The 27,494-nt window shown below is 36.1% G+C and overlaps 2 protein-coding genes across 5 annotated transcripts; one reads left to right on the top strand and one right to left on the bottom strand.

Moving 5' to 3' along the window:
- Nucleotides 1-3,815: 3,815 nt before the first annotated feature.
- Nucleotides 3,816-20,574, bottom strand: LOC109076290 (LIM domain and actin-binding protein 1-like). The gene is made up of 11 exons (XM_042713546.1): nucleotides 20,417-20,574; nucleotides 17,211-17,362; nucleotides 15,913-15,955; nucleotides 14,257-14,577; nucleotides 8,659-8,704; nucleotides 8,281-8,387; nucleotides 7,377-7,454; nucleotides 6,943-6,988; nucleotides 6,664-6,707; nucleotides 6,390-6,523; nucleotides 3,816-4,883 (listed from the first exon to the last, which is right to left on the bottom strand). Exons 2-11 carry the CDS (start codon nucleotides 17,330-17,332, stop codon nucleotides 3,935-3,937), a joined length of 1,890 nt encoding a protein of 629 aa, XP_042569480.1. The 5' UTR covers nucleotides 17,333-17,362; nucleotides 20,417-20,574; the 3' UTR covers nucleotides 3,816-3,934.
- Nucleotides 20,575-22,055: 1,481 nt separating this feature from the next.
- Nucleotides 22,056-25,815, top strand: LOC109046945. 4 transcript variants are annotated; one of them, XM_019064714.2, is made up of 4 exons: nucleotides 22,056-22,162; nucleotides 23,265-23,658; nucleotides 25,009-25,077; nucleotides 25,167-25,812. In XM_019064714.2, exons 2-4 carry the CDS (start codon nucleotides 23,334-23,336, stop codon nucleotides 25,445-25,447), a joined length of 675 nt encoding a protein of 224 aa, XP_018920259.2. In that variant the 5' UTR covers nucleotides 22,056-22,162; nucleotides 23,265-23,333; the 3' UTR covers nucleotides 25,448-25,812. The 4 variants fall into 4 exon arrangements, with proteins under 4 accessions (XP_018920259.2, XP_042569508.1, XP_042569507.1 ...); XM_042713574.1 differs by lacking the exon at nucleotides 22,056-22,162 and adding an exon at nucleotides 22,177-22,254 and having other exon boundaries at nucleotides 25,167-25,815; XM_042713573.1 differs by lacking the exon at nucleotides 22,056-22,162 and adding an exon at nucleotides 22,344-22,601 and having other exon boundaries at nucleotides 25,167-25,815.
- The last annotated feature ends 1,679 nt before the right edge of the window (nucleotides 25,816-27,494 follow it).

Genomic DNA, 27,494 nt, shown 5'->3' with positions numbered 1-27,494 from the left:
GATTTTTAGCTTCAGGCGTTGCAGTCTCTCAGCAGTACAGTGCTTGGCAATGGTCTCAGAATCTATGAAAGAGAAAAAAAAATGCACAGAAAAATCCAAATTAAACCCTGCAGCTCGTGACGATACATTGATGTGTAAAGACACAAAACGATCGGTCTGTGCAAGAAACTGAACATATTTATAAAACACAATTTCCAAACTGTTAATACTCTTGTGAACAAACTTCACAGCAGCCTGCATCATCATCATCTTGTGGCTTTATGGCAGATCGCAGACTTGTAAGTGCATTACCGCCACCTATCTCTCAAATGGAAGATCGCAGATTTGTATGTGATTTAAATTGGGATTTTTATTGGTTAGCTTGAGAGATAGGTGGCGGTAATGCACTTCCAAGTCTGCGATCTGCCATAAAGCCACAAGAAGATGATGATGCAGGCTGCTGTGAAGTGTGTTCACAAGAGTATTAACAGTTCAGACATTGCATGAATCAGAGGTAAAAAAAAACAAACAATGTAAATACTGTTCAGTTTCTTGCACAGACCGATTGTTTTGTGTCTTTACACATCAATGTATCGTCACGAGCCGCAGGGTTTAATTTGGATTTTTCTGTGCATGTTTTTTTCTCTCTCATAGATTCTGTGACCATTGCCAAGCACTGTACTGCTGAGAGACTGCAACGCCTGAAGCTAAAAATCATAATTTGTATTCTACTGAAGAAACAAAGTCACCTACTGTACATCTTGGATGCCCTGGGGGTAAGCAGATAAACATCTTTTTTTTTTTTTTTTTTTTTTTTTTGGTGAACTATCCCTTTAAATTTTACTCTATATTGCCCTCATTTAGGTCCTTCAGTTTCTGAAGTTGCATTCTAAAGTTTACTGGTTAAATGTCAGGATATTTGGTTATGTTTCGGAATATGATACTTGCATACTGCACAGTGTATACTGTATGTCTACACTTTTTAAAAGAATATTAGAAAGTGCAAAATAATGGAAGCTTGTAGTAGTGACTTTAACTCACAATTCAGACTTTTTTTTTTCTCTCTCTTTTTCAGAGATATAAACGAGATTTGTGAAATAAGAATTGTGAAATAAAAAGTTGCAATTACCTTAATTTTTTATTTTTTAATTCCATGTCAGAAGCAAACCAAAAAATTCAGAGGAAAAAGTCAAAGAAAAAATCTTGCAGTTCTGTTTTTCCCCCCTCAGAAAGTCTCAATTACCTTTTTTGTATTATTTTTTTCTTGGCAGAATAGAGCTTCTATACAAAATGATGACAAAAATACCTTATTATTCTATGCATAAATGTTAATGCTATGCACAGTCTACAATATACTGCAGAAATGGTAAAGGAAGTATGCTATTTTCATATATAGTCATAGTAATATTTGACAGGATGCATTGGATTTCAAAACACCTGCATCATTGAATAATGAGCTTTGATTTCATTGGAAAGTTCCTCAGTGATTTATAACACCCTGCATGTTTATCATTTTCTACTTTTTTTTTTTTTACATAAAATATTTTAAATGAGAATTGTCTAGAAAACCTTGTAAGACGAATGGGTGTCACCATCTTCTAAAGCCTTTCTGTTTAGTGGTGAGAAGAATATTCCAGATCAGATCATTTAACATAAAGACTTGCTCGTGTTCCAGACATAAATTGACAGCACAGGGAAGCCAAAACCAAATACCTCTATCAGTTAAGCTTATGCAAAAAGCCAAGTGGTTGTCCTTTCCTAGATCATCTGAATCCCTCCACAGGAATGTGGTTGCTTGGCGCATCAATGGGTGATGGTCGTTTTGCTTTCACACAGTCTTACTAAATGGGGACTCGCATTGAAGATGTTGTGTTGCTCTAATTGTAGCATGCACACTTTTGCTAATGTGTACATAATAAAGAAACATTATTTCCACACAAACTGTGCTTGGGATTGCAGTGGAATTCCTTTTCATAAACTTTAGACCTCCAGGGATTGTATTTTTAATAAACATTAATTTTGATTTAAGTGGTTTTGTTTTTTATAAAATTTAGATATTATTTGTTTGTTTTTTTATTAAGTTTTTTGATTACATTGATAATTGTAAACATTTTTTGTATTACAAGTGTTTCTAAAATGTTATATTTAAATATGCAAATGAGGCATTATTTAATGAAATATGCGCTAATTTGCATAAATTTCTACTTACACAGGAAATTTACACAGGATTTCATCTTACACAGGATGAAGTCAGTTTCAAAATTCTTGTTTATTTTTTTTGACATATTAGAGTCAAATGTTTTTACAGAAGGAATTATGGGTATCTCTTTTTGTCACTCCATAATTCAGAAAATACTTTGAACAGCTAGAAAACAATATGTTTTCACCATTTTTGGGGGAATAAAATGTTGTATATAATCAAGAAAATTATATATGAACAAATCCCTCTGTAAAAACCTTCAGAATATAGACAGAAATACAAATATAAAGTTTGGTGTGTGTAAGTGCCACTGAAGTGGAGATTTATGGCTCAGAGTTGGAGAAAAAATTCATTTTGAGAAAACGGCCTTTAAAAATAGGTGTATTGTAATTGAAATCTATTGACACAAATAGATAAAGTGCTATAAAAGAAACACTTTACAGTGTCTTTTGGATGTTTTCTTTCCATAAGTCTGAAAAAACACTTTATGAAAACCCAAAAAGCCCAAAATCTAAATATTGACAGGTGCATGAAAAAACACTGTTTTTGCCTGCAGTGTCTCCCATTAACCCTTTGAATCCCATCTGTTACATGAGTGACTGAAATTAGGCTTGTAGTTTGTAAAAAAAAAAGTTGAGATATTTTATGCAAAATTGATGTTGAGTTACATGACCAGAGCAATTTAATTCCTGTTTTCCCCACTGATGTCTGTTTCACAGCCTTAGTAGATATGGCTACCATATTTCATACAGATGATGTTTAAAGTGTCTATTATGTTCAAGTGAGATTGCTCTGGCTAATGATAACAGGTCACAGAAAAATGCAATTTGTCATTGTGACTAATGGGAAAATACAATTTTTTTTTTTAATAGGTTACAGTCAAATAAAACTGCAGATTTTAAAACATTGCCTTAAAAGAAACCAAATGACCAATTATGCATTTATTGGTATATCACAATTGCACGTTAATGATTGTTGTATCAATCTCTTAGATAGTAATTTAATTTATGTTTGTTTCCTGCTCACTTAGCTGGGTAAAAAAAAATAAACATCAAAAGTATCTCTATAGAAAAAAGATATTCTCTCTCTAGATTTTGTAGCAGTAAATTTATTTGAAACGGAAGTATTCCAATATTTGGTCCCATGATAAAATAAGTGACATTTAAAATAGTTAAAATTTTGCAATAAAATAAAACATTCGAAGGTTGCCAATTATATCATATGTGGTACAGCCAGGGGTGTTTAACATTTAAAGTACATCCAAGTGCACTACAGTAGTGACAGATCACTTGTGTGAAAAAAAAAAAAAAAAAGACTGGTGCTTGAACTGAACATACTAAGATTGGCCTAATAATCAAATTTAAATTCTTAAAGCAAAAATCTCTCTTTTTAATTATATTCTGCAGCAGAATAAAATATTCCAGCCTATTTGTGTGTGTTTGTGTGTGTGTGTGTATGTATATATATATATAATATTTATATTATATATAGTGTGTATGTATATATATATAAAAAAAAACTAGAAAAAGTATTGAATTTTTTTAAATTTAGTATTGATGGGATTGTAGGGGTTCTAGTGTATCATAGACTAGAGAAACCTTCTGGATAACTTGATAACTACTTGGTTTTTAGTTCATTTACATTTCATAGGCACATGTAAAAGCTGAAAACATGAAAAGACAGACAGAGACCCACAAACAAAAATACGCTGGTGCTTGCATACTAATAAAAGTCCATGGACATCTACTCTATCGCTCAGACCACATCTTCCTCATCATCATAATAATGACGGTTCTTCTTAATGAGGTCCTCCACGGTGACATCAGCTCTCTCTTCCTCAGCTTCTTCTCCATCCCAAAAGCCCACATCTTCTGAGGCCTGGTTCTCCTCGGGATCCAACCCAGACTCGCTCTCAGGTGACGATGAAGGACTGTTGTCTGGTGAGCTGCACTGCAGCGAGGAAAGTTCCTCTTCTTGTGCTTCCACCTTCTCCTCTTGTTCCATCTTTTCCTCATCGTCTTCCTCCTTGGTTTCCGTTTCACCCTGTTCCTCCTCTGATTGGTTGTGTTCGGTCATGTCCTCGGAAGAGATCACCGTGTCAGTGGTGGAAGAAACGGTTGACATTTCCTCCGACGAGCTTGGTTTCTCAGTTGAAGGAGATCTTTGGCATGTCTTGCTGGGTTGGGTGACCGGTGCGGCGCTGAAGATGGAAAACGGCTTGCTTCTCTCCTTGAGTGAGACGCTCCTGCGTATCTTTGGGAGAACAGATTGGTCTGAGTTGCTTGATGCCCTGTCACCCTTTGGAGGCCATTTCGGGCGGATGGGTTTGATGCCACTGCCGTCGGTAGATCCACACACATGGGCTGCGCTCTCGTCCCCTTCTGACTGCGGCGGCCAGGAGATCTTGAGTCGTCCCGTCTCCAGTGGCTTCTCCCCCCTCTGAGAGGTGGCCTGGGTTCGGGTCTCTAAAGTGGTCGCAAGCACATTAACTTTAACCAGTGGAGACTCCTCTACGGTTGGGCTGGGGGTGGTTTCTTGAGGTGACAGCTTCACTTGCTCCTCGGCTCCTTCTCCTCGCGCCTCCCAAAGCTCTTTGTGGGGTCGGTGGCCGAAACCCTCATCATAGTTGCCCTTGGCTTTAAACAGCTGGCAGAAGTGCGGCTTGCAGTAGACGTTGTTGTGCAAAGAGGCGTAGTTCACCAGACTGACCAAAAGAGGACGGCAAAGTATAGTGAGAGATTAGAAACATCTCAAATTAAACATCATTAAATACTCACACAAGCACGGTGCTAAATGGCACCCTCTAGACATTTTTACTGACCAAAATGTAATTTTATTTTGTCTAGAATAATGCAGACAAGACGAAAAATGGTTCATCACGTCGATGAATCAAACGATTTTAATTAAAGAAAAGTTGATAGCATCAAAATATGACCGGAAAAATACAGTCCCTGCTGAAAAAAGATAATAAATCCATCTTAAACCAGCCTAAAATGGTTGGCTGGTTTCCGCTGGTAATCCAGCGTGGTCATAGCTATTCAGCATGCTGGTTTTAGAGGGGTTTTGGCCACTTCCTTAGCTGGTCTGACTGGGAGACCAGCTGGAACAACCAGCTAAAACCAGCTTGACCAGCCTAGCTAGGCAGGGAGACCAGCTAAAACCAGCAACTTCCATCTTAAACCAGCTAAGACCAGCCAACCAGCTAAGGGTGTGTTTAGCTATTTTTTGTTTTTTCTCAGCAGCGATGCCACATGAAATGCACTAACTTTTCCAACATTTATTTATTTTATTTTTATGAAGATAAAAGTCTATATGGATTAGTGACACAATTCATGACAAAACAACCCTTGAAGCACTTTGCTAGTCGGTCATTCAGTTAATCTTATAAATACATATTGAAAACACAAAACTGGCCTGTGGATGACGACAGTGACTGGATATGGACCCTTCAAATTATAAACGGTTCATCTCTCCATCTCTGACTGTAAGTTTACTGAAACTACACACACACACACACACTAGACTCTCACGACAGCTCATACAGCAGAGTTTCGCCTCAATTTTGGTTCTGAGTCCTGAAAATTTACAAGGATGGGTTCGGGAACACAGAATCTGGTTGTCATTTTTGTAAATAACCGAACTGTGTGTAAACATAGGCTATTAAACCTATTAAACTCAAAAACAAAAATGACAATCATATGGACGTGGCCAATATGACTGTTTCAGATAATTTAGTAGTGTTTATATATATATATATATACACACTAAGCCCAATGCATTCTATATGAGAATAGTCAGATATTCAACATAAACATGTGAATTCGAACAAAGTTAACGAAACCATGAAGAATTCACATTGTATTTAAATGGTATACTCATTATAATGTTATTTCAGAAGATTTTACGCGTGTAATATATAACATTTTTTAAAAATTAAACAGTAAAAAAACTGTCCAACAGTTAAATTAATTATATACCGTTTAAAAAAATATGATTAAAATGAACATGACAAAATACTGACTAAAAATTATTTTTGTCAGTGGACAAAAACAGCAAATGTAACACGGGCTATGGGGTAAGCAAACTTATGATCACCCCTCTGCATCATAAATTGACAAATGGGACACCCTACAGTTTTCTGTACTTTTGAAAGTCCACATCAAGTGTTTCAACATAGGATCAGGGCCATGGTAGAGTCTCTTGTCCTCACCTGAGTTTAGTGTTGCAGTAGGCACAGCGGAAGCAGGTGTTGTGGTAAATCTGCTGATTTGCTACAAGTTTCTCTAGCGGGTACACGGTCTTAAGGCACGTCACGCAGGTTTCAAGGACAGGCAAGCGGAACTTCTACCAAGTGCACAAAAACACATACAAATGTTTTAGCCAAAGTGAAAAAATACAGAGATAAAACTAAAAGTTTCTAAACAAATAACGAAAATAAATATCAATTAAATAAACAAATATTTATATATTGACTGAATATTCACCCTAACAGCTTTAGGCTGGTTTTGATCAGGACTTGTAACAGTGCCTGTAAATAGAGAGAACAGTGCTGTCAACCTCTAGAGGGCGCTGGCTTCCAAGTGACTAACAGTGCATGCTTTTGAGAAAACACTGAGTTCATCATAAAATAAAAGCATGATCAGTTCTCACTATGTGTCAAAATACTTAAAATACAGTTTAATACGAGATTACAAAATACAGATTAATAACAAGTACAAAATTATTACTCATGATTTGTCTGTTATTGCAGACAAGAGGCTCACCATTCCTGTCTGAATTGGGACTTTTCATAGTGTTGGATTCAGAGCCCTGCAGATACAAAGAGAACCAATAAGGAAAGTGCTAGAAACATTTACTACTATTTTTTTTTATTTTTTTTTATAACCTGTCATGTTAAAATGAAATTGCAGATGTAACACTTTTTGCTTTCATAGTGTGACATCACAGCGAAGACGGATATTCAACAAAAATAAAACACACAAGAATCATGAAAAGTGGGAGGAAAAACTGGAGTCAGGCTAAAAAAATAAATAAAAGGATTCATGATGTCAGCTGAAAAAGAAAGTCAGATGTGGGGCAAGTTGTACGATCAATGATTATGAAGACAAAAAAAAAAAAAAAGTTCACAATAAAACCAGGATCAACAAAAGCAAATAGGGTCAGTTCAGTCACAGGATTTCATGTTGTCAGTTCTCACCACATCAGCAGACACTGGCGGCACATTCTCCTTCTGCTTCCCACTGAGACTGCGGACTTCATTGTCTGCTGGTTCACTCTACCACAACCAGGAACACAAAAAGGGAAAAGGTTATCAGTGAGCATGTGCTCCCTTAAAGGAACAGTTCACCAAAAAAATGAGCATTCTGTCAACATTTACTCATCCTGAAGGCATTCCAATCCAAAACTTAAGGACTTTTCCCCATGCAGCAAAAAATAAACACTTCTTAAACTGATTGCTTGTTGCTATTTTCCCATGCAAATACAATAAATGGGTACTAAAGACTTACAAGTTCAAAAAAATTGTGCAAATGTGTTATCAAAGTATTCTAAAATGGTCCATATGAATCTGGACTATATACTTTGTATATAAGTTGTAGCTGTAAATAACCTCTAGAAAAGTGGGCTGAATTTATTTCATGATTCTCTGATGATCCTGACATCTCAATAAACCAGATCAGTCCTATTCAAGAATGAATCAATAAGATAGTTTTGTGAACAGATTCATCGATTCATTCTTTTGAGTTGAATTTTCCATTCACAAACCGGATGCAACTCAAGAAGAACTAGAGCCAATGTTAAGATTGTTAAGGGTTTTTAGCAACTTAAAAGTAGTCCAAATGAATTGCGGGAAAAGTTTCAGTCTCTGTTCCTTTTTAATCGGAAAAGGCATTAAATGGCCTCCTTTTTGTGTTCCAATGAAGAAAGTAAGTCAACATGAGGGTGAGTAACTAATGACACCACATTTTGGGGTGAACTATCCCTTCAAACCAGATGCAAATAGTGTCATGTCAGCAGAAAGAATGAACATATTGCATGTAATGAAATCATAAGGAGTGATAGTAACTGAGGGAGTGTTTATGGTGAAGGGGGGTGTCACTCACAGTGGGGGAGGAAGGGAAATCGTGCTTAGTCACAGCTGCCTGATACATGGCCATTCGATCCCTGAGAGGGGTGGACTCCACCATTTTGACTCCAGAGTCAAGACTTTCTATGAAGCACAGAAGAAAAAGAGATTTAGATAAGTCAGTCGGGTCTCTAATAACTCCATGAAGTACAATGAAAAAGCATATGTGCCACAAGGTCAAAGTGGGAATGGGAAACAGGAATTTCCACAGAACTGCCATCAGCACATTCCAGAAAGCGGATTCTTACAGTGTTGCAAAAAGGAAGCAGGAAGTTCAAGATGTGAGATCATGTAACTGAAAACACATTGGACAAGACTGGTGTGTTTGTGTTTAGTGCTGCATTTGATTCTCTACCTTTATCTCCTGGTTCCATATTCTCGGATCCACTGTCTTTAGACACCTAGACAGACAAAAACGTGTTTTTTGAACAAAGACAGCATTAAGAAGTCCTTAAAGTAAATGTGAATAGCCATTTGACACCCATTTTACTACTTGAATGCAAAGCATTTCAGAATGAAACAGGATATTCAGTGAGAAACATAAAAACTGTAATTCCAAGTCAGACCCAATGCAAATTTGATCTCATTTCCATTCTCTTTTCCCAATAATCTCCTGTTTCTCATAATTTCATGTCCTAGTGGCTCCTAGGGTGTTCTGGGTAGTTGCTAAAGCATTGCTAGACAGTAGAGTATTCTGGATGCTTGCCATGATGCAGATGCTAATGTATTCTGAATGCTTTTAGCATGTTGTGGTTGCTAGAGTCTTTCAGATTTTCAGCTAGGATGTCAATAAGTGATCTGGGTGGTTGCTAAGGCACTGCTAAATGGTTGCTAGGGTATTCTGGGTGTCATTGTGTTCTTATGTGGTGGTTAAGGTGTTTTGAGTGGTTTTTAGAATGTTGCGATGTGGCTGCAACAGGGTCTTCCAGATGGTTGCTAGGGTGTCACTAAGTGGTTGCTAAGGTGTTCTGGGTGGTTGCTAGAGCATTGCTAAATAGTTGCTAGGTGGATTCTTACTACAAACTCACATCTCTATGACATTCTGACATCTAGATAACGCTTGAGTCCTTCAGGGTTGCCAGGTATGTGTAACAATAACAATAAAAACAACCCAATTGCTTCTTATAAGTAGTTCAAGCATGGCCAATACAAGCCCAATCGGGGGAAATCGACTATAAAAATCATGTTCCGGGGGGTCATAATCAGTCAAAAATCATGTGGAGGATTTCACTTTAACTCACTGAAGACAAAAAAAACAACCTGAAGCAAAAGTATAAAAGTAGCCCAATTCTGTGGGAAAACTGTGGACTTGGCAACAATGGAGTTCTTCCTTCAAATGTAAGTCTGTAGGATTTTTCATCTGTTATTTTGCCGCTTTCTGTCTTTTTTCGCATGCAAAAAAAAAAAAAAAAAAAAACACAAATATCTTCATAACATGCCTTATTCTGTGCGGGATGAGTTACATCCCAAAGTTTAACAATCTAGGTAAGGGATTTGTTCAAAGTATGACCTAAAGTAATAACGATGCTTACTTTAGTAAACAGCACTAATTAGCAAGGTGACAAGAGACATTTAAAGCCATGACAGCAGTATTTAAACATGTCTCGTTCTCTGACCGACCAGCTTCTCCACTGGCATCAATAATCCTCTAATGAGCTCTGAGAGAGCTGTGGACAGACACCCGCGTCTGGCTTTACTGCTACAACAACTCCAGCACATACAGCACAAATCGCTCTCATGCAATTCTACTGTACACCCGCTGGACTGAGACACAAGGAGACCAGAACAACCACAGTTAGTGAAGCTACAACATTAACCCAACAGTCTGAGAGCCTGTTGAGGTGTCAGAATTGTATTACCTATAATTTGACATGAAAAATTAGATAAAATGAGCTGCTTTTTTCACAATGTTTGATCTGTAAACTTTTCTGTAAATGATTAATTGAAACCACAGGCAACATTTTGGTCATTTATAAAGTTTGACATCTCTTATAGTTTTCTTTGCACATTACAATAATTTAATTGAATACAATTATCAATTAAATGGGAGATTTTTTTTTTGTAGTGACTTCTTAGCTTTTGTCTCATAAAATGACACTTAAACAAAAACATTTACTTTTCAAGTGCCTAGCAAATACTCTTACAACAGTGTAATCAATCCAAGACGAACACATCCTCCAAAAAGTCTGCTGTATCCATTGTCATTGTTCTCAGGAAAGAAGCATGGCAGGAACTAAAACTGACATCATGCCACCCAAAAGAGAGTTTCCAATAACAGTATCGAGCTGAAAGCCACATGTCTTACCTATTTAAAATCAGAAAGACAACAACGGGCGGTCCGCCGTGATTCCTGGAGATTTACAGAGCTGAGTCTGTCTGCCTAAAGACCGGCAGTGCTCTGAGAGCAGATTAGAGACGGTGAGCATGCCAGTGTTTTGCTGGCAGCAGCAGGAGAGATGGAGAGGGGGAGGGCTGAGAGGGTGGGGTGGGGTAGGCAGCTGGTTGAACCTCTAAATCCAACAAGGGGGCTGAAACCGGTCCACCCCCCAATCATGGATTAGCCATCAGCACGGCTGTGGGGGAACCAGCCGGCCAGGCATCAGTGCAGCATCTCCAGGCTGGTGTGCTGACACCAGGGGAGCGGGAAATAAACAGTACAAAAGGCAAAGGCAGTGCAGCCATAGGGGGCATCAGCCCAGACAAAAGACCTATTAATCCAAAACACACAAAAGATAGGAACATCTGAGCCACGGCCTGCCAGAAATGAGGAGTGTCCTTATGTTATCAGAGGATAAAATCTGTGTCAAAAGATAAAATCTATAAAGCACACATCTATCGTATCTATACATGATGTCTTCTAAATTTTATTTCAGTGCCATTTTATTTAATCATTGAAATAAAGTAGCAAAAGTAAGATATATATATATAAAAAATTGTAAATTTAATGTAATATTTAAATTTTTTATCTATTTATTTATACATTTGTTATTTTTGTTTTTTTATAATATTGTTATTTTTATTATTTTTATTAATATTTTTATTCATTTATAATTGTTCATTTTCATTTAAGTAAAAGTTTTAGTAGTTTTGTTTTTGTCTTTTTTTCAAATACATCTATAGTTTTTATTCATTTTTATTTCAGTTTTAGTTATTTTAGTACATCAAGTATAGTAAACGCACACACATATACACACACACACACATATACATACATATTTTATAAATATATATACACACACACACACACCAGTAAAGGTTAATTTATCATCATCATCATCTTCTCAAAAAATTGCAAAATAATTAAATAAAAACTGAAAATATTAAATCAGTAGTTATATAATTATTCCGCTACTTCTTTCTACAATTAATGACGCACGCTAGATGGCGAAACATCTAAAGTGAAAAAAAAAAAAGAGAACTAGAAAGTCTAGTTTCTCATGAAATGTATCCTACAGACTGCGCACTTCAATAAATCTAGTCATATCTGGAACTTCTCTTTATTAACTGCTTTTCTCAGCAGTTCATTACTCTGTTCAGCTGTCAAAGTAGGCCAAATTCAATATCCAGCAACATTCATAAAGAACATCTCTGCAGCAGATTTAAAAATAAATAACACTGCTGAAGGAGTTGGACGATGAATTCAAATGATTTCAGTCAGTCTCTCTCCCCTCATGACCATCCCTCAGGTTAAAGGAGAGAAGTCTGGCTTTGATGGGAGCAGAAAGCTCGAACCCTGCAGTGATCATGTGGACGTTTATCTCATGACATCAGCCCCCCAGTGAGAACAGCAAAGACTTTAAATGAGAGCAACCTCATGCCAGTTTAATGATGGAAATGTATTTTGAGAGGATGAGTTTGAGTATAGCTCAAAAAAATTAAAATTCATTATTGAACAGGGTCATTAGTTATAATCTAAACCTTTGCGTGAGGAAAAACAAAAAAACAAAAATGACCTTAACTTGAGAACGGCTGCAACCAGATTGAGTGACTGATACCCCTTTTCCACCAATGCAGTTTGGGTGCTGGTTCGGAGCTAGAGCCTAGTTTCAAATTAGTTCTTTGTCTTTCGACACCCAAAGCACCAGCTCCATACCAGGAAAAGTGGTTAGGAAGTAGCACCAAAACATTGCTGGGCTAGAAGTAAGGACTGCTTGTGTCAGGCTGGGGGCAGGGTTACCATGACCAACAAAATACTTTTAACCGCCATATTTGAAATAACAGCTAAACACGGGCACGTTGGATTCACTGTGTTTGGATGCTAGGGGAAGTGAGACGTATTCAGATGACGTAAGACCTGCCTCTGTGGTGGCTCTCTAGCCAGTGGAAAGGCAAACCGGTTCTTAGAAGGCTCGCCAGTCGAACCAACAATAGCTCTGGCTGTGAACTAGCACCCGGTTCATGCTGGTGGAAAAGGGGTATAAGTTGAACTCAAGAACCGAATCAGTGACCAGTATTCTTTTGAGTCAATTAGTTTCCATGAAATGTCTGGTTGAACTAAACCATTTACAAATTTAAATCACTTATTCAGTAATTCGATCGCAGCAGCTGAAAGATTGAATTAGATGTGGGAAAAAGTCCCTACCCTCAATGAGAAACAGTGATGTTTGTCTTTGCAAGAACCACTAACTATGGTGTGTATCTAAGTTCACTGCATGCTGGGACGTTTTGAACCAATGTTAATGCGGTGGTGACGATACAATGGGAAAAATGCATTCAGTTTCAGTCCTTCCCTCTCCTCCACCCACGCTACTTCAAAACAGCTTACTCTTTTACAGATAAAATGTTGGGCATGATTCCCTTTGCAGTTCATGGAACAAACAAAAGACACCATTGTGCACGGTGAAATCCAAGTACATTTTGGACACATAACCTTTGAGAAAAAAATTAGATTAAAGAATAAAGCAAAACGTCAGATGAAGACGAGGCTTGACTTAAAAGACACCACAAGAATGTTCTTGTCATCTTCAGCCACACAGACTAGCAGAGACAATAGTTCAGAAATTCAAATCAGTGGATCTTGTTTCAAAAGAAGCTTAAGTAAATCTTCTGACAGAAATCTGATGCTTTCTCCTGTTAAAATCATTACAATAATGCAAGGGTGATGTTTCTGCGAACCCCAAGTATGAGCAATAGTGAAAGAGATGCCAGAATTAAAAAGCAAAATGAACATTTAATGCAAGGTTACAGAACACAAATCAGCAATAGTTCTCCTGCAGGCTGCTTAGCAGAGCAATGAACCTATAAAAACAACTTTCTCAGAGGGAGACTGGAGGAGCACACTGGTGTCTTCATGATCACAGACCATGTGACTCACAGCATGACCACTCTCTTGAATGTTTTGAATACAAGCAGATACCGAGCAAGCAGAGCAGACAGATGCAATTTGATCAAGTGGTCTTAATCAAAGCAATTAATCAAATTATAAAATACTTTAAGGGGACATATGAGTAGACATACTACACACTTGACTTGCTACATGAATCACAAAACAAAGGTTTGGAGTTGGTAGTATTTTTAAACTTTTAAAAAAAAGTATCTTATGCTCACCAGGGCTGCTATTGCTTCATCAAAAACAATAATATTGTGAAATATTATTTAATTTTGTGATATATTTTTTTTTTTTTAATACGTTTTATATTTTAATTTATTTTAAAATTTAATTTATTTCTGTGATGCAGAGATTCTTCAGTGTTAGATGATACTTCAGAAATTATTCTAATATGCTAATTTATTTGACTGTTTTGGTCCAAGAAGACTTAATCAACATTTATAAGAAGGAAAAAAAAATGTAATTTAAAAAATTGGAGGTTGGGCTTTTAATTGCACAAACCCTTTTAAACTGCACACACAAACATTCTATTCATTCATAAATACCACAGTGATGTTATCTACTAAACTGACAAGATACCAAATTCAGATAATAATACCAGTTTAGATAATTAGCTGGACTTACGTTGTTGTGAAGGGTCTCTCCTTTCTCAAACATCATCTTCAGGCTGTTGAGAGGCACTGTGGGCTTTTCGATGGGCACATCTCTTTGCGTCCACTTCTCCATCGGCTGGTCACTGTCGCTCAACAACTGGCTATCTGTGCTGCCAATAAGCTGTTTGTCTATGGACTCCACTTGGGTGTTAACACTAGGATCTAAAGGCTGTCGCTGTCTGGAGTGTGTTTTGGGTTCTGGAGATGGAGGCGTTTCGGCTGGTTGTTCCCAGAGGTGCTTTAGGACACTCAGATTGCCGTTGCGCAGTGGAGCAGTCGAGTTCTCTGGAGACTGTAAAGAACAAAGAGACTCTCAATAGAGCATTCACTCCTGCTGTTTCTCAACTTTTAAACTCTAATCTTGACAGAAGACAATTCAGACAATGGATTTTGCATTATCTATTGCAATCTAAATTTAAGTTCAAACATTAAAACAACATAAACACCAATATATACAGAAGTTATTTCAATCCTAAGTTATGCATAGGGCAGCTCTAAATTAACATTCTAAAAGATCTAATTAAAAATACATTCATGATTAAAAATACATTACTGATTGAAAGTCTCTGGGGCTTTTATGACAATTTTGTCACAGAAAACCAACAGAGAATAACCAAGAAAAAAGCAGTAATGCTTGAGAGTATATTTTCAATATTTGGATTAGTAGCGATTGGCTTAACAAAATCATTGTTAGTCTGTTAGGAAAAAGGTTAACTACAAAAGCTTCAGAAACCTGGCAAATGGAAGGAGTGGCTCCCTCAGACTGTGCCGGAGGAAATGAGGGGGGAAAATGCAACACCAGATGCTAGTCTTTAGAAACTATCTGCATAAGGGAGCTAGGCCAACTCCCTTACAACAGGACAGACAAACCAGGAAGAACATAAAAAACTTAATACATATGTTTAGCCTATGTCAGCTGTCATTGAATCTTTGTGGATATGCATTTTATTCACTTATCGTGTGTAGGTATCAACTTCTCAAAATTCAAAGTTTCAGAAAAAAAAAAAAACATTGAACATTTTGCACTAAGCATAACTCATATTGTTGTGGTGTGCTTACATACAAAAGCACCTAAAGCATGCTAATTTGACTGTTGTTTCTTCCAATTAATACATGCTACAACAGCTCACATACTTCTGGCTGATGTTAAGATGTCTTCTGGAGTCAGCTATTAAAATTCCAGACAATTATGAAGCCTGACACAAACACACTGAACCAATTGCCAAAACCATGCAAGGCATGCTCACAATGGGACAGGAAGCAAAACCAAAATCTAGGCCTACATAACATGAAGCAGCTGCATTCTCTTTCAAATACAGTAGTTCATACCCACATCCACAAGAGTATCATCCAGAACATCCTCAATTCTGCAGCTCCTGACAAACACTTACACACCATTTACTGTAACTTCTGTTGTATTTTATTTATGAGCAAACACAACCATTCAGAAGACACAGACTGACTGGACCAGTTATGTAAAGCGCATGGGAATTACCTGCAGATTAAGACGTCTAAATAGGGATTGAGATGACCGGACACTGAATGCATGTGGGTCTAAACAGCAGTATAGTAGAGCAGTTTTCAGATAGAGAGCTAGATAACGAATAGCAAGATGGTGAGAACTTACTTTTTTCTTGTCTGAACTTGTTTCTTCTGCTGCCTTCTGGTACCTGAGAAGAAATCAAGCAGAAGAGTTGCTCACTCAATTTAAACTCATGAAGAGTAGCTAGTTTTTATGAATTTAAAAAAACAATTATCATCAGGTGTGTGTTATTGCTTGACTTATCTGTTCTGGGATGTTTTTGACTATCTCCTTATATCTGCCCAAGAACTAAAAGATCACTTTTGATCATTGGTGGCCCCTAGTGGAACTGGATGAACACGACTGTCTTGATTTTGCTTCCAGTTTTATTTTTATGGCATGTTGAAAACAAAACTAGCCTAAAGGGGTTTCAGATTCACTAACCATCTATTGAGAGGCTTAAGCCGGAAGTTCAATCTGATTTTCAAAGGAAATCCACTGCATACCGATTCAAACTAACCCTTGGCTCTAAATCTAGTTTAGTTGGAGAGAAAAACAGTGATAAAGACTAAAAAGATTATAATCATTGTCCTGCAGGCCTGAACAAACGCAACTATTTAAAAGCGCCAAATACCAAAGACATGATTTATGTTTGCCCACACCTATCACAGGTCAGTAATCAGATCCTAAACCATTTAATCTTTCACTTTGAATTCTTTAATGCTCACTAATCCAGCTGGCAAATCTACAGTACTTGGGATGGTGAAGTCATTGATGTAGTGAAGGGAAACCAGAAGCACAACACTGGAAAAGACATTAGAAAATCTGACAGATGATGCACTGGGAAAATTCCTCCACACAGTAAATACACTGACCGAGATCCAACAAAGATGCCTCTAATGAGTCTGGCAGCAGATATTTAGCTGTAAACATGGCCCGATTGAAAATTAGGAATTCTGAAATGACTATTTTACATTCTCAAGATCAGTAATTAAATGCAAGTAAATTTGTCATTTATGTAAACTAATATAATTTGTAATTAAATTAAATGGTATTAAATTGCACTAAAATGAAAAAAAAATAGATACATTTTATTAGTGGTGTCAGACTTATGAACCTCTAATATCTGAATTTGACTGTGTGTCTGGGTGTTGACAGCATCATTACATGATCTGACACCACGTTCTGCTGGTGAACCTCCTAATAATGTTGGAGCAGAGGTCTGAACATCATAAACCACTTTAGAACAAAACAGCAGCTTTTAAAACACTGGTGCCTTGTAAAAAAAGTTGGGAAACAAGTTCTTAAGAGCACTAAAAGAATGCAAAAAGTGGAAGCAAATAGGAGAGGTTAAAGGACAAGTGAGATCAGTTTTAGATATGCAAATCCTGAAATTTGCTTACTTGGAAAATCGCTCAGCAATGGCCGTGTTTTTGCCTCGCACACCAATTATGGAGAGCTCCTTTGCTGTAACTCGCAAGGACTGTGAGGCCCATTGCCCACGATGAAATGAACTCACTGCCATCTTGGTTTCCTGATGCCTTCAGTAGGATTTCTGTTAGGACAGAGGCATTTCAAATATTAAACTGAAGACAAAATTACTTGCTCCTTTATTGATCAAAAACCAGACCAGGGCAGGGGTTTGCAACCAAGACTCTCACCCAGAAATGCCCAATATATGGAAAGAATTCATTTTTTTCAGTACCACTTATTTAACAAAATCCATTACAAAGTCAGATCATAAATTAATGATTATTCCAATACACTCTTAAAAATAAATGTTCATTATTGGCATTGATGGTTCCATGAAGAACCTTTAGCATCCATGAACCTTTTTATTCCACAAAAGGTTCTTTTTAGTGGAAAAAGGTTCTTTAAACTCTTAAAAATAAAGGTTCTAAAAGGCAGTGAAGCCACAGAGGAACCATTTTGGTTCCCCAAAGAACCTTTCAGTGATCAGTTCTAAAAAGAACCATTTTTTATTACCATGAAAAACATTTTTAAAATCTTAAGAACCTTGTTCCACTATAAAGAACGTTTTGGGCATTGAAAAGATTCCATGAATGTTAAAAGTTCTTCATGGAATAATAGATTCCAATAAAGAATCTTTATTTTTAAGAGTATAGACCAAGGGTGGCCAATGTTGTTTCAGTCATACTTTGATATAGAACGTGCTGTTTATGTTTTTTTGTTTTTCTTTTTATAATACACCATACTTTCACCCAAACTGAATAATTAAAAATAAGTTTAAATGGGGAAATCAGATACATATTTTGGATTCTTCTTTTTATTTTCTAACATAATCCAGTTCTTGCAATAACACACTAGACATGTTAATTCTGTGCATTTTTGCACTTTTTGTTTGAAATCATATTTATATGAATGCACTCATTTGTTAACATGCACACCGAAAAAAATATGCACTGCTCACGCTTGTGGTGTGAAACTGGCCTAAGAGTTAGAAAGCTACAGGCAGGTGAGTTTTTGTCAAGGTTGGAGCAAAACTCTGCAGGGCTTTCCTGGACCAACGTTGGCCACCCCCAGTATAAAGACTGTAAAAATGTTCTTTACATTAAGAAAAAAAGGATATTGTAAGAACTGTTCGTTAAAAGGTTCTTTAAGGAACCAAAAATGATTGTTCTATGGCTTTATTTTTCAGAATGTACATAGATGTGGTTAAATGAATTTTATTAGAAAACTAAAAACCCTGCAGTCAGACTTAAAAAAAAAAAAAAAAAAAAAAAAAAAAAAAAAGCTGACCACATACAATGCATCCAATTTGAGAAAAAAAAACATCAAATTATACTCAAGGCACCAATTGTGATTGCACAAATCAAATGTGTCACAAAATCCCCAAAACACCTGTGGAACATCCGGAAGCGGGAGAATGATTGTTTTCCTGTGTCACTCTTGAAATGAGTAATCATTCGGTGTCAGCGCACAACACCCGTAGTCACTCACCTGATCAATCAGACGTGTTGTGACTTATGCCTGATATGACAGAAAATAGCAGAGCAGTGCTCTTATCTTACATGATAAGGTACTTACAAAATTCACTGGAAACCGATCATCTGTGAGCAACTGAAACCTCTCCTTACCCATGAATTCATCCCATACACACAAGTGAGAGTCTTAAATAAATAAAGAGAAACAAACTTACTGCTGGAATGATCCATGTAACTATAATTAGGTTTCAGTAATACTAATACTAATACTTATTTTTCAAATTAGCCAGCATTTTAATGATAAGCTTTAGAAATATATTAATTCAAACATGTTCTCCCACCATGTACAGTTGAGCAAAGGGCTTTGTTTTGGGTAATCCAAAGAAGAAGCAGATTCACAGCTGAAACTGAACGTCATCATTACCTCAGATTACTCATGCATCATGCTTTACACTTCCATAAAACCATAAATAGACTTTTAATCTGGCATATAGGCGGCTGTTGCCTGAGAAATAATCATATCAAAGGAGCCCAACAATGAGCTTTATTAAGTTTTAAAACTCTGAGAGATCCAAGTTTTCTCAAGGATCTCTCTCGTATTGAGAGATTTGGATGCGACTCCGCAGATGAGACACTCACTCTCATCCAGAGACATAAATCAGGACTTCCTAAAAGTCAACAAATTACAGTCAAGAGCTTTCCAAAATGACTGATTTGCTTCAAGCAGACACTCCTCCATTCGGCATACGCTATGTGCTTCTGCTTAAATGACATGAGAACATTCAGATGAATCCAATGAAGCAGAAACATCAGACTCGGGTCACCTCAGCATGTTTAGACAAGTATACACTTTATTCCCAGCAGTTTGACTTATCTTTGCACTCTGCTTTTAATCATATCTTCAGAAGGGTTCCCACATCTTTTGACCAACAAAATTTCAATACTTCACCCAGTCAGCAGTGTAGTAGATCTTTTTAAAAAAAAAGTCACAAAAGCAACTTCTAACTAGCTTTTCTGTATAATTTTTTTTATATAACTTTTCCAGGCCTAGAAATCACAATTTTAAAAAAATAAATAAAAGTGAGTGATAAAAATACGTCTAAAGTAAACTTTAATTAAAAATAATAATGTTTCAAATTAATGCACATTTCCATCTAACTTGCTAAGCTTATTTCAAATAAATAAATATGTTTAATAATCAATTCTAAATCAAAATAATCTGAAATGTTTAGTTATTTTTTAATTCACGCTACAAATTTTCTGTCACTGGAAGCAATTCACAAGTAATGCTGAAATGTATGTGCTCATTTAACATAAATTAACATATTTAGCATTAAACTACATATTACAGCTCTCAACCTTTGTTTTACACTAAAAATGACTTTCTAAAATCAATGTATGCAGTATCTTGATGTAATACTGTTTTTTTTTTTTTTTATCCCCATTAGATTGTACTGAAAAGAAAGCTATCCCTTTTAGATTCACTTAGCACATTATAAAAATCATCTACAGAGACTCATGGCTGGTGAGAGCATTGAAAGGAAAATGAAAAGTGAGAAACCATAAAGCATGCATTCAAAATGCCAAACATGACAAGCTTGTGTTCCCTCTGAACACATCAACACAAATAAAGTCCCATGAATCACAAATCAAAACATACATACAGTGTATCAAGCCTCCTCTTGCAGTCTTTCAGTGGATGTGCTGAAGCGTTTTCTTGCTGGGCTCTCTGTCTGTCCTCTCAATGCTCTGAACACTCACTTCCACATTGTTTGTGAGTGAGGAAATATACTGACTCTGCTCAGCCAATGGGAAGAGAGCTGCTTTGCACCTAGCAGGTAAGGCCCCTCCCACTGCTTGTCTCAGAAGTTCATCATCGGACTCTCAGCAGAACAGACAGTGAGTCAACAAGGCCTCTTCACAATCTGGGAACTCCACAGGGTTCCTGGAAGTGAGCAAAAGTCCCCACCTCCATGTCCTGCATCCTGCTCATATTTCACCCCACAATCAAAAGAAAAAAATCATTAGGACTATAAAGATTGTAAATTGTGTGCAACATTGTTTTTTCCACATTTTTTTTTCTTTTTCACATTTTTTTTCTTTTCTTTTTTAGATTCTTATCTAATATAAAATAAAACGGGGGGAACACAAAGCAGCGATGTCTCACAGAAGAGCCTCTCCACGAGTCAGGAGGCACTGGATCAGTTTCTTTAATCCCAGTCACATGGAAGTCTTGCTTGAGAATGGCACAATATTCCACAGTGTTGGATTACGCCTTTCAGCACACACACACACACGCACGCACACACACACACACACACACAGACAGACAGACAGACAAACAGACAGAGAGATAGATAGATAGATAGATAGATAGATAGATAGATAGATAGATAGATAGATAGATAGATAGATACATATAGATAGATAGAGATAGATGTTCCCTAGAATATTCTTTTTTTTAGATTTTTGGTTTTCAGATTTTTCATTTGTCTACTGTAATGCCTCATTTTTCTCAAGGGAACCAATAAAATACTGTAAAATATTCTCTTATCCTGTCTAGATTAGTCAAGCACTTTAGTTCAGAAATGTTTGGTGTTTCGTGTATGGAAAAGTGGGGATGTTCCACTTTTTTACTCAATCGTGTCAAGTTGAGAACCAATAAGGAATAAATGAATGATTATACATTTGAGAATGGGCATATGTGAACAAATCTAAGTTGTTCACAAAAAAAAAATGTGAACAAATCTAAGTTGTTAAAAAAACTAATAATATTTATGCATTTATCCTAATTACCATTTCTTATTTTGCTGAGCACATTTATTCACATTTCTTATAGATAGAGATAAACCAGAAATACATATACAAGTTATTAAATAATAATGAAACAGGTCAAATACACATAATGCACTGAAAGAGCTTTCTGGCTTTCATTTGTGATTCATCTGAATTTTGTAATGGAGGTTTCCTATCAAACTTTTTTAATTCTAACTTCCTCTTCCCCAGAATCACAACAGGCCATAGTTTGTCGCTTTATTATTTCTGTCTCAGCAGTTTATCACTCCCCTTAGGCTAGATTCACTGAAAGTGCAGAATGGTAGTGATTTCATCACACTCCCATTTATGATTCATTTTAGAGCAGCTGATGAATCACAAATCAGGGTTCAATTTTAAGGTCAGCGTGTCAGTTCTCTAGAATAGAACATAATTAATTAGTATATATATAAAAAAAGATTCTGGCATTTGGAAATGAGTTGTTGATAGTGAAATTTTACATGACTAAAAATAGCATGGCACATTAACAACACTCCCTGTCCAGAAGGGGGCGGCAGAAGTAGTTGTTTTTATATGAATATCACATTGCATGCGGATGAAGTGCGGATGAGCCATCATCAAACGTTCCAAATGAGGTAAGCAAAATTTTCTTTCGAGTTTAATGAAATGTGGTTTCATTCATGTGTGTAGGGTACTTCCCTTTGGTTCTTTCTATATCTCTGTGCAGGTAAAAAAAAAGTGCTGAATTTTTCACTTTCAGTTTTTCAGATATTCTGAAAACGTGAGCGCGCGCTATTTTGTAACCGTAACAGTAACTTTTTAATTTTAAAACGGAAGTGGATCGGAACTGAACGCGTGTTGCATGTCTCTTTGTTCTTCAGTTTCGCGCGCCTTCTTGCTTCTCTAACGATGAGAGTGTTTGCAAGGTTTACGCAATCGATATGTACTCGTAAATGAGGCAGAATATTTTATTCTCGACAAATGTATAAAATGTGCGCCATAGCCGCTTATTGAAAGTAAACAAAGATGACGCATCTCTAGTAATGGGTCACTAAACTGGAAAGTCCCTTGCAGATAATGCAAAGAAAGATGTGCTATATACAATTATACAGCAATAATACAATAAACACCGCAGTATTATCTGTGTAGGATCAGCACTTGCATTTAGGCTTAAAATCTATCCGCTGTATGTATTTCAAAATGTGAAAGTAATAACAAAGAGCATTTGCACTTGTCAGTGGGAGGGATCATATGAATAAGACACACTTCCTTCATCTCAGCTGCAGTCTCATCTGTTGATCGGTTCTATATATTGCTGCTTCTCACCCAAATACGAAGTATTTTATTACACATTATACTATTTTATTTGTTTTTAGTCGCCTTTATTTACGAATTCAATATTTGAAATATTCCCTTGTACTATCTAGATTAGTCAAGCCCTTTAGTTCAGGCATTTTTGGAGAATTTTATATATATATATATCGATAGATAGATGGATTGATAAAAAAGTTGTAAAAATATTTAGAAATAATTTGCTGTGGAGGAAGTTTTGTGCTTATAAATTTTTTGATAATATAAAAATGTTAAATTCTTGACTGAAGGATTGAAGAATCTCACCCCCTTGCCGTTTCCCCAACTATGTGTGACTGAAGCATCCTCATTATTTTATATTTTTTTTTATTTTTAGGTTGTATATTTTTGTTGTTTAAAATAATTGAATTTCTGATTTTGTTACAGCCTTGATGTTCGGTTGCAAAGCCAGTGTTAAATCTAGGCTTTCACATCACTGACCAAGCACAAGAGGCGATGGATGGGCCAGTAGATGGCACCAAGCTCATTCTGAGACTTAAGCCAGATCTACTGGAAGCTCTGATGGGAGATCCAGACTTTCTGCTTCAGCACTGCCATGCCAGTGGCATACTGTCCAACAATGAGTACAACAACATCAAAGACATGAACATGCGTTCAAGGCAGGTACGGGACATCTTGGATCATGTGATTCACAAAGACAACAAGCACGCTCTGAATTTCTTGAAGTTGCTGAAAACACAAGACATGCAAGAGACATTTCCTAAACTACAGTTTCTTCAAAAGCTGCAAATCAACAAACGCAAGACACCAAAACACACAGGTATGATCTTACACTCGGCATCCATCCATTATCTACTGTGAACACCTCTAGAATTTTGCCATTATTACTTTTATGCATTTAATTCTCATTACTGTAATAGTAATTTTTAAATATATTTTGAAAAGTAAAATTATTTAACTTGTAATTGATATTATGTAATTAATGCTACCATAATGTACTTGAAGAGAAAGATAACATAAACTTTGTTACAGTAATGAGAATTACTTGCATTCTTGCATTACAGCTTAATTGTCCTGAAAATCTGTAGAACTGCTTTAAGTTCAGTTTAAATTCAATTTAATTTAAATCTTTTGATTAAGTTTTTTTAATGTGAAGCTTCTTTGACACTTCTTTGAAGCACATTATAAATAATAGGGTTACATCTGATCTTAAAAAGTCTGAATTGGCCCTTCTACTAATTAGGGCCTAAAAAGGTCTTAAATTGGAGTCGAAAGTCTTAAAATCATAAAGGTTAAATTCATAAGTTCATGGCATTAAATGTTGCATGCAATGCAAAAAGTGAATGTCTGCCTCAGTATTTTTTTCTTGTTTTCCAATACAAATATCTAAACATCAAATCAAGATACATTTACTTTAGATGCAAATTAAACATATTAAGTCTTGTTTTCTGAGAAATGTAACAAAATTAAGCGATCTTATGTTTAAAACATGAACAAATCTCTCTCAATACGGGAATGCAAACTTGTTGTCCCAATTGAATTAAGTTGATTTATCCACTTATATTTTAAAATTATGTAATGCCAATTATATTTGTTCTTGTTTTAATCATAAACTCACTTAATTTTGATCCATTTCTCATAAAACAAGACATGTCGTTTTGATCCTAGAGCAAATTTCTCTTGATTTAAGAATCTTTAGACTCTTGCACTGGGAAAGTGACAAAAATACTGATGAAGAACATTTTTATTTTCTTTTTTTATTCAATGTGATCAGAAGGTACAGTAAAACAGTAAAAGTTATTTCCATATTCTAGTTTATTTTTTTCTAGTGTACATTTTTTGTAAAATGATTAAATAATCCAGATCTGTTGGAAGTTGTACTTTTAAACTTTGAAGCATTGCTAATAAAAGACGTACTGACACATCTTGTTCCATTCAATTTATTCCTAACTTGATCTTAAAAAGGTCTTGAAAGTCTTGAATTTACCGTCCTAAAACCTGCAGAAACCCTATAATAAATGTGACTTGAAAATAGTCACAATGCAAAAAAAAAAGATCCTAATAGTACACTTTTTATATGTATACATTATTTATTTTACTCCATTGCCTTCAAACTTTCTAGTACATGCAGTAATCTATTTGTAATTTGAAAATGATGTTGGTTTATCAGAGACGACAGCAAAAAGACGGCAGGAGATGTTGGAAAACAATGTATGGCAGGAGCAGCAGCATATCATCAGTGAGTCACAAACACACCTCTGCTTTTTGCATCTTCTGTAGCAGCGGCATGACCGCATTGCTGCATTACGTACCTGTGCTTTTTCTCAGGCTCCAGGATGGTGAGCGAGAGGGAGATGATGTTGGTGGCCGGCTGCATTGGGAACAGCTGGAGGGAGCTGGGCATTATGGCACTGGGAATGAACACCACCACTCTTCAGCAGATAGAGGAGGACAACAGCCAACACAAAATGCGGGTTTTCACCATGCTGCGAAAATGGAGCATGCGTGAGAGGGGACAAGCCACGGCAGCTCGTCTCCATTCTCTACTAACCCAAGAAGAGAACGGCGTGGACACTCTGAAAATCAACTTCCTGTTGGACAACAACTGAGGCTGCTTGGAGGACCTTGTGAGAGTGATGCAGACATGATGTCAAAACCTTCTCTATGGGTTTTTACATTTGTAAAACAAGTTCTGTGGTAAACATAGATTAACAATACTTGACACTTAAGCAGTTATGGTTATTTTTAAAAATGTATGTTTGTAATAAATGACTACATAAGAATGTTTGGGGTGAGTGTGTGCAGTTTATATTGTAAAGCAAAATGTCCATGTATCATTAAGTTGTGTTTTACCACAGATCTTATTTTACTCATGAATTTAAAGGGATAGTTCACCCAAAATGAAAATTCTGTCATAATTTTCTCCTCCTCCACTTGTTCCAAACTTGTATGACTTTCTTTCTTCTGCTGAACACAAAAAAGGTATTTTGAAGAAAGTTGGTAACAAAGCAGTCGATGGTAGCCATTGACTTCCATAGTGTTTTTTTTCTATACTGTGGAAGTCAATGGCTACCGTCAACTGCTTGGTTACCAACATTCTTCAGAATATCTTCTTTTGTGTCCAACAGCTGAAAGAAATTCATTTAGGTTTGGAACAACTTGAGGGTGAGTAATTGATGACAGAATTTTCATTTTTGGTTGATCTATTCCTTTAAAAACTCCATTATAATAACCCATATGAAAATCTCAAGGGAACACATGGTGAATTAATCTTTTGGATTTTGACGTTACAGCTGCAGCACTTCCTATATGTAGCAATTTGCATTCACAGACATGCAAACATACCCCTAGGGTGAGCTATAACTGCTAATCAGTTATATTAAAAATGTGTACTGTTCATTTGTCTTTTTTTGTTTGTTTGTTTAGTAAAGGCTATGTATAAAGTCAGCTACAAGCTCGAAATAATAGGGAAACGTAATGCAACAAGCAATAATGTGAGTATTTCAAATATTTTTCTTAAACCAAGTTTATTTGTTAAGTCAACGATATGTATTGTGTGTATTTCAAATATTTTTCTTAAACCTGATGTGAATTTTTTTTTTTTTCCATAGTAGACTGTTTTGTTTAATTGCAATGTTTTATTTTTTTATGCCATTATTACTTAATAAATCTGTAGTCCGTAAGTTTTGCCTCTTTGTCGCCATCTCTGTTTGAAAACCTGCAATTGCAGCTGTTTGCGGAATTATCTTCCTTGCGTGGGTTTGTGCATGTGGATTATATACAGTTTATTTTTATTCGGAATCACAGATTCTATCCTACGACTTTGGAATATATGACCCAAATAAGAATTTTCACTGGATATTATCATCTGAACAAGTTACAAGTCTGACACTTTTGTTCTGACCAACTGAGAAAAAAAAAGCATTACAATAAATCACACTACCATTGGTGATTTAATCTAAAGATTGGTTAGCTCACATCAAACCGTGCAAATTATTGTTTTTATACTTTATTCTCAAATGATTAATGTTAACAACATCAGCATTGCGTGATGTAGTGTGTATTAGCCTGTATTTCTGTACAGTCTAATCTCCAATTGTCATACCATTCGAATTTCATATTAATAAATTATTTTAACCCAAAAAGCTAATGATGCTCCCTTCGAACTAGTTGTCTTTAAAGATACAGATCTTGTGTACTCCCAGGCTATCTGTAATCAGATGCACATTTAAAACTGGAATATAATTTAATTTCATTCACATTTGTTTCATAAACACATAATCCTTTCTGGAATACAATCCGCCATCAAAATTATAAATGTTATTATTCTAGCTGCTGCGAGAAAAGGCGATCCGCCACCTGTAGGATCCTCACAAGCGATGGTCTAGTAGCCTGGACAACTTTATGTTTACAGACGTGACGTAATGACGCAGCAGCATGCTCGAATTTCCCGCGAAAAACTTCCAGTACCACTCAAATGAGAAAACATTATTGTAATCTAAGATCAAGTTCCATGTCTACTTTTTAGACTGCATTTCAGTTTGTGTTTGCTTTCTGAAATATTAGTTTCAGGTGAGCCTGTACTTTTCGGTTTTATTGAATGAATCAGTATTTTTTTTTGCTTTTTTTTAAGTTAGTTTATGTTGAGGCTTTCAT

Source organism: Cyprinus carpio, chromosome A23 (assembly GCF_018340385.1).
Source record: "Cyprinus carpio isolate SPL01 chromosome A23, ASM1834038v1, whole genome shotgun sequence".
Taxonomy (NCBI): domain Eukaryota; kingdom Metazoa; phylum Chordata; class Actinopteri; order Cypriniformes; family Cyprinidae; genus Cyprinus; species Cyprinus carpio.
This window is presented reverse-complemented; position numbering and strand designations above follow the sequence as displayed.

Excerpts from the sequence above, each read along its gene's own strand:
- LOC109046945 (XM_042713574.1), top strand. The coding sequence starts at position 23,334 with ATGGATGGGCCAGTAGATGGCACCAAGCTCATTCTGAGACTTAAGCCA. Across the intron at positions 23,659-25,008 it reads CAAGACACCAAAACACACAG|AGACGACAGCAAAAAGACGG; the intron begins GTATGATCTTAC and ends TTGGTTTATCAG. Across the intron at positions 25,078-25,166 it reads GGAGCAGCAGCATATCATCA|GCTCCAGGATGGTGAGCGAG; the intron begins GTGAGTCACAAA and ends GCTTTTTCTCAG.
- LOC109076290 (XM_042713546.1), bottom strand. The coding sequence starts at position 17,332 with ATGGCAGTGAGTTCATTTCATCGTGGGCAATGGGCCTCACAGTCCTTG. Across the intron at positions 8,705-14,256 it reads GAGAGACCCTTCACAACAAC|GTGTCTAAAGACAGTGGATC; the intron begins GTAAGTCCAGCT and ends TTGTCTGTCTAG. Across the intron at positions 6,708-6,942 it reads TCCCAATTCAGACAGGAATG|GCACTGTTACAAGTCCTGAT; the intron begins GTGAGCCTCTTG and ends CTCTATTTACAG.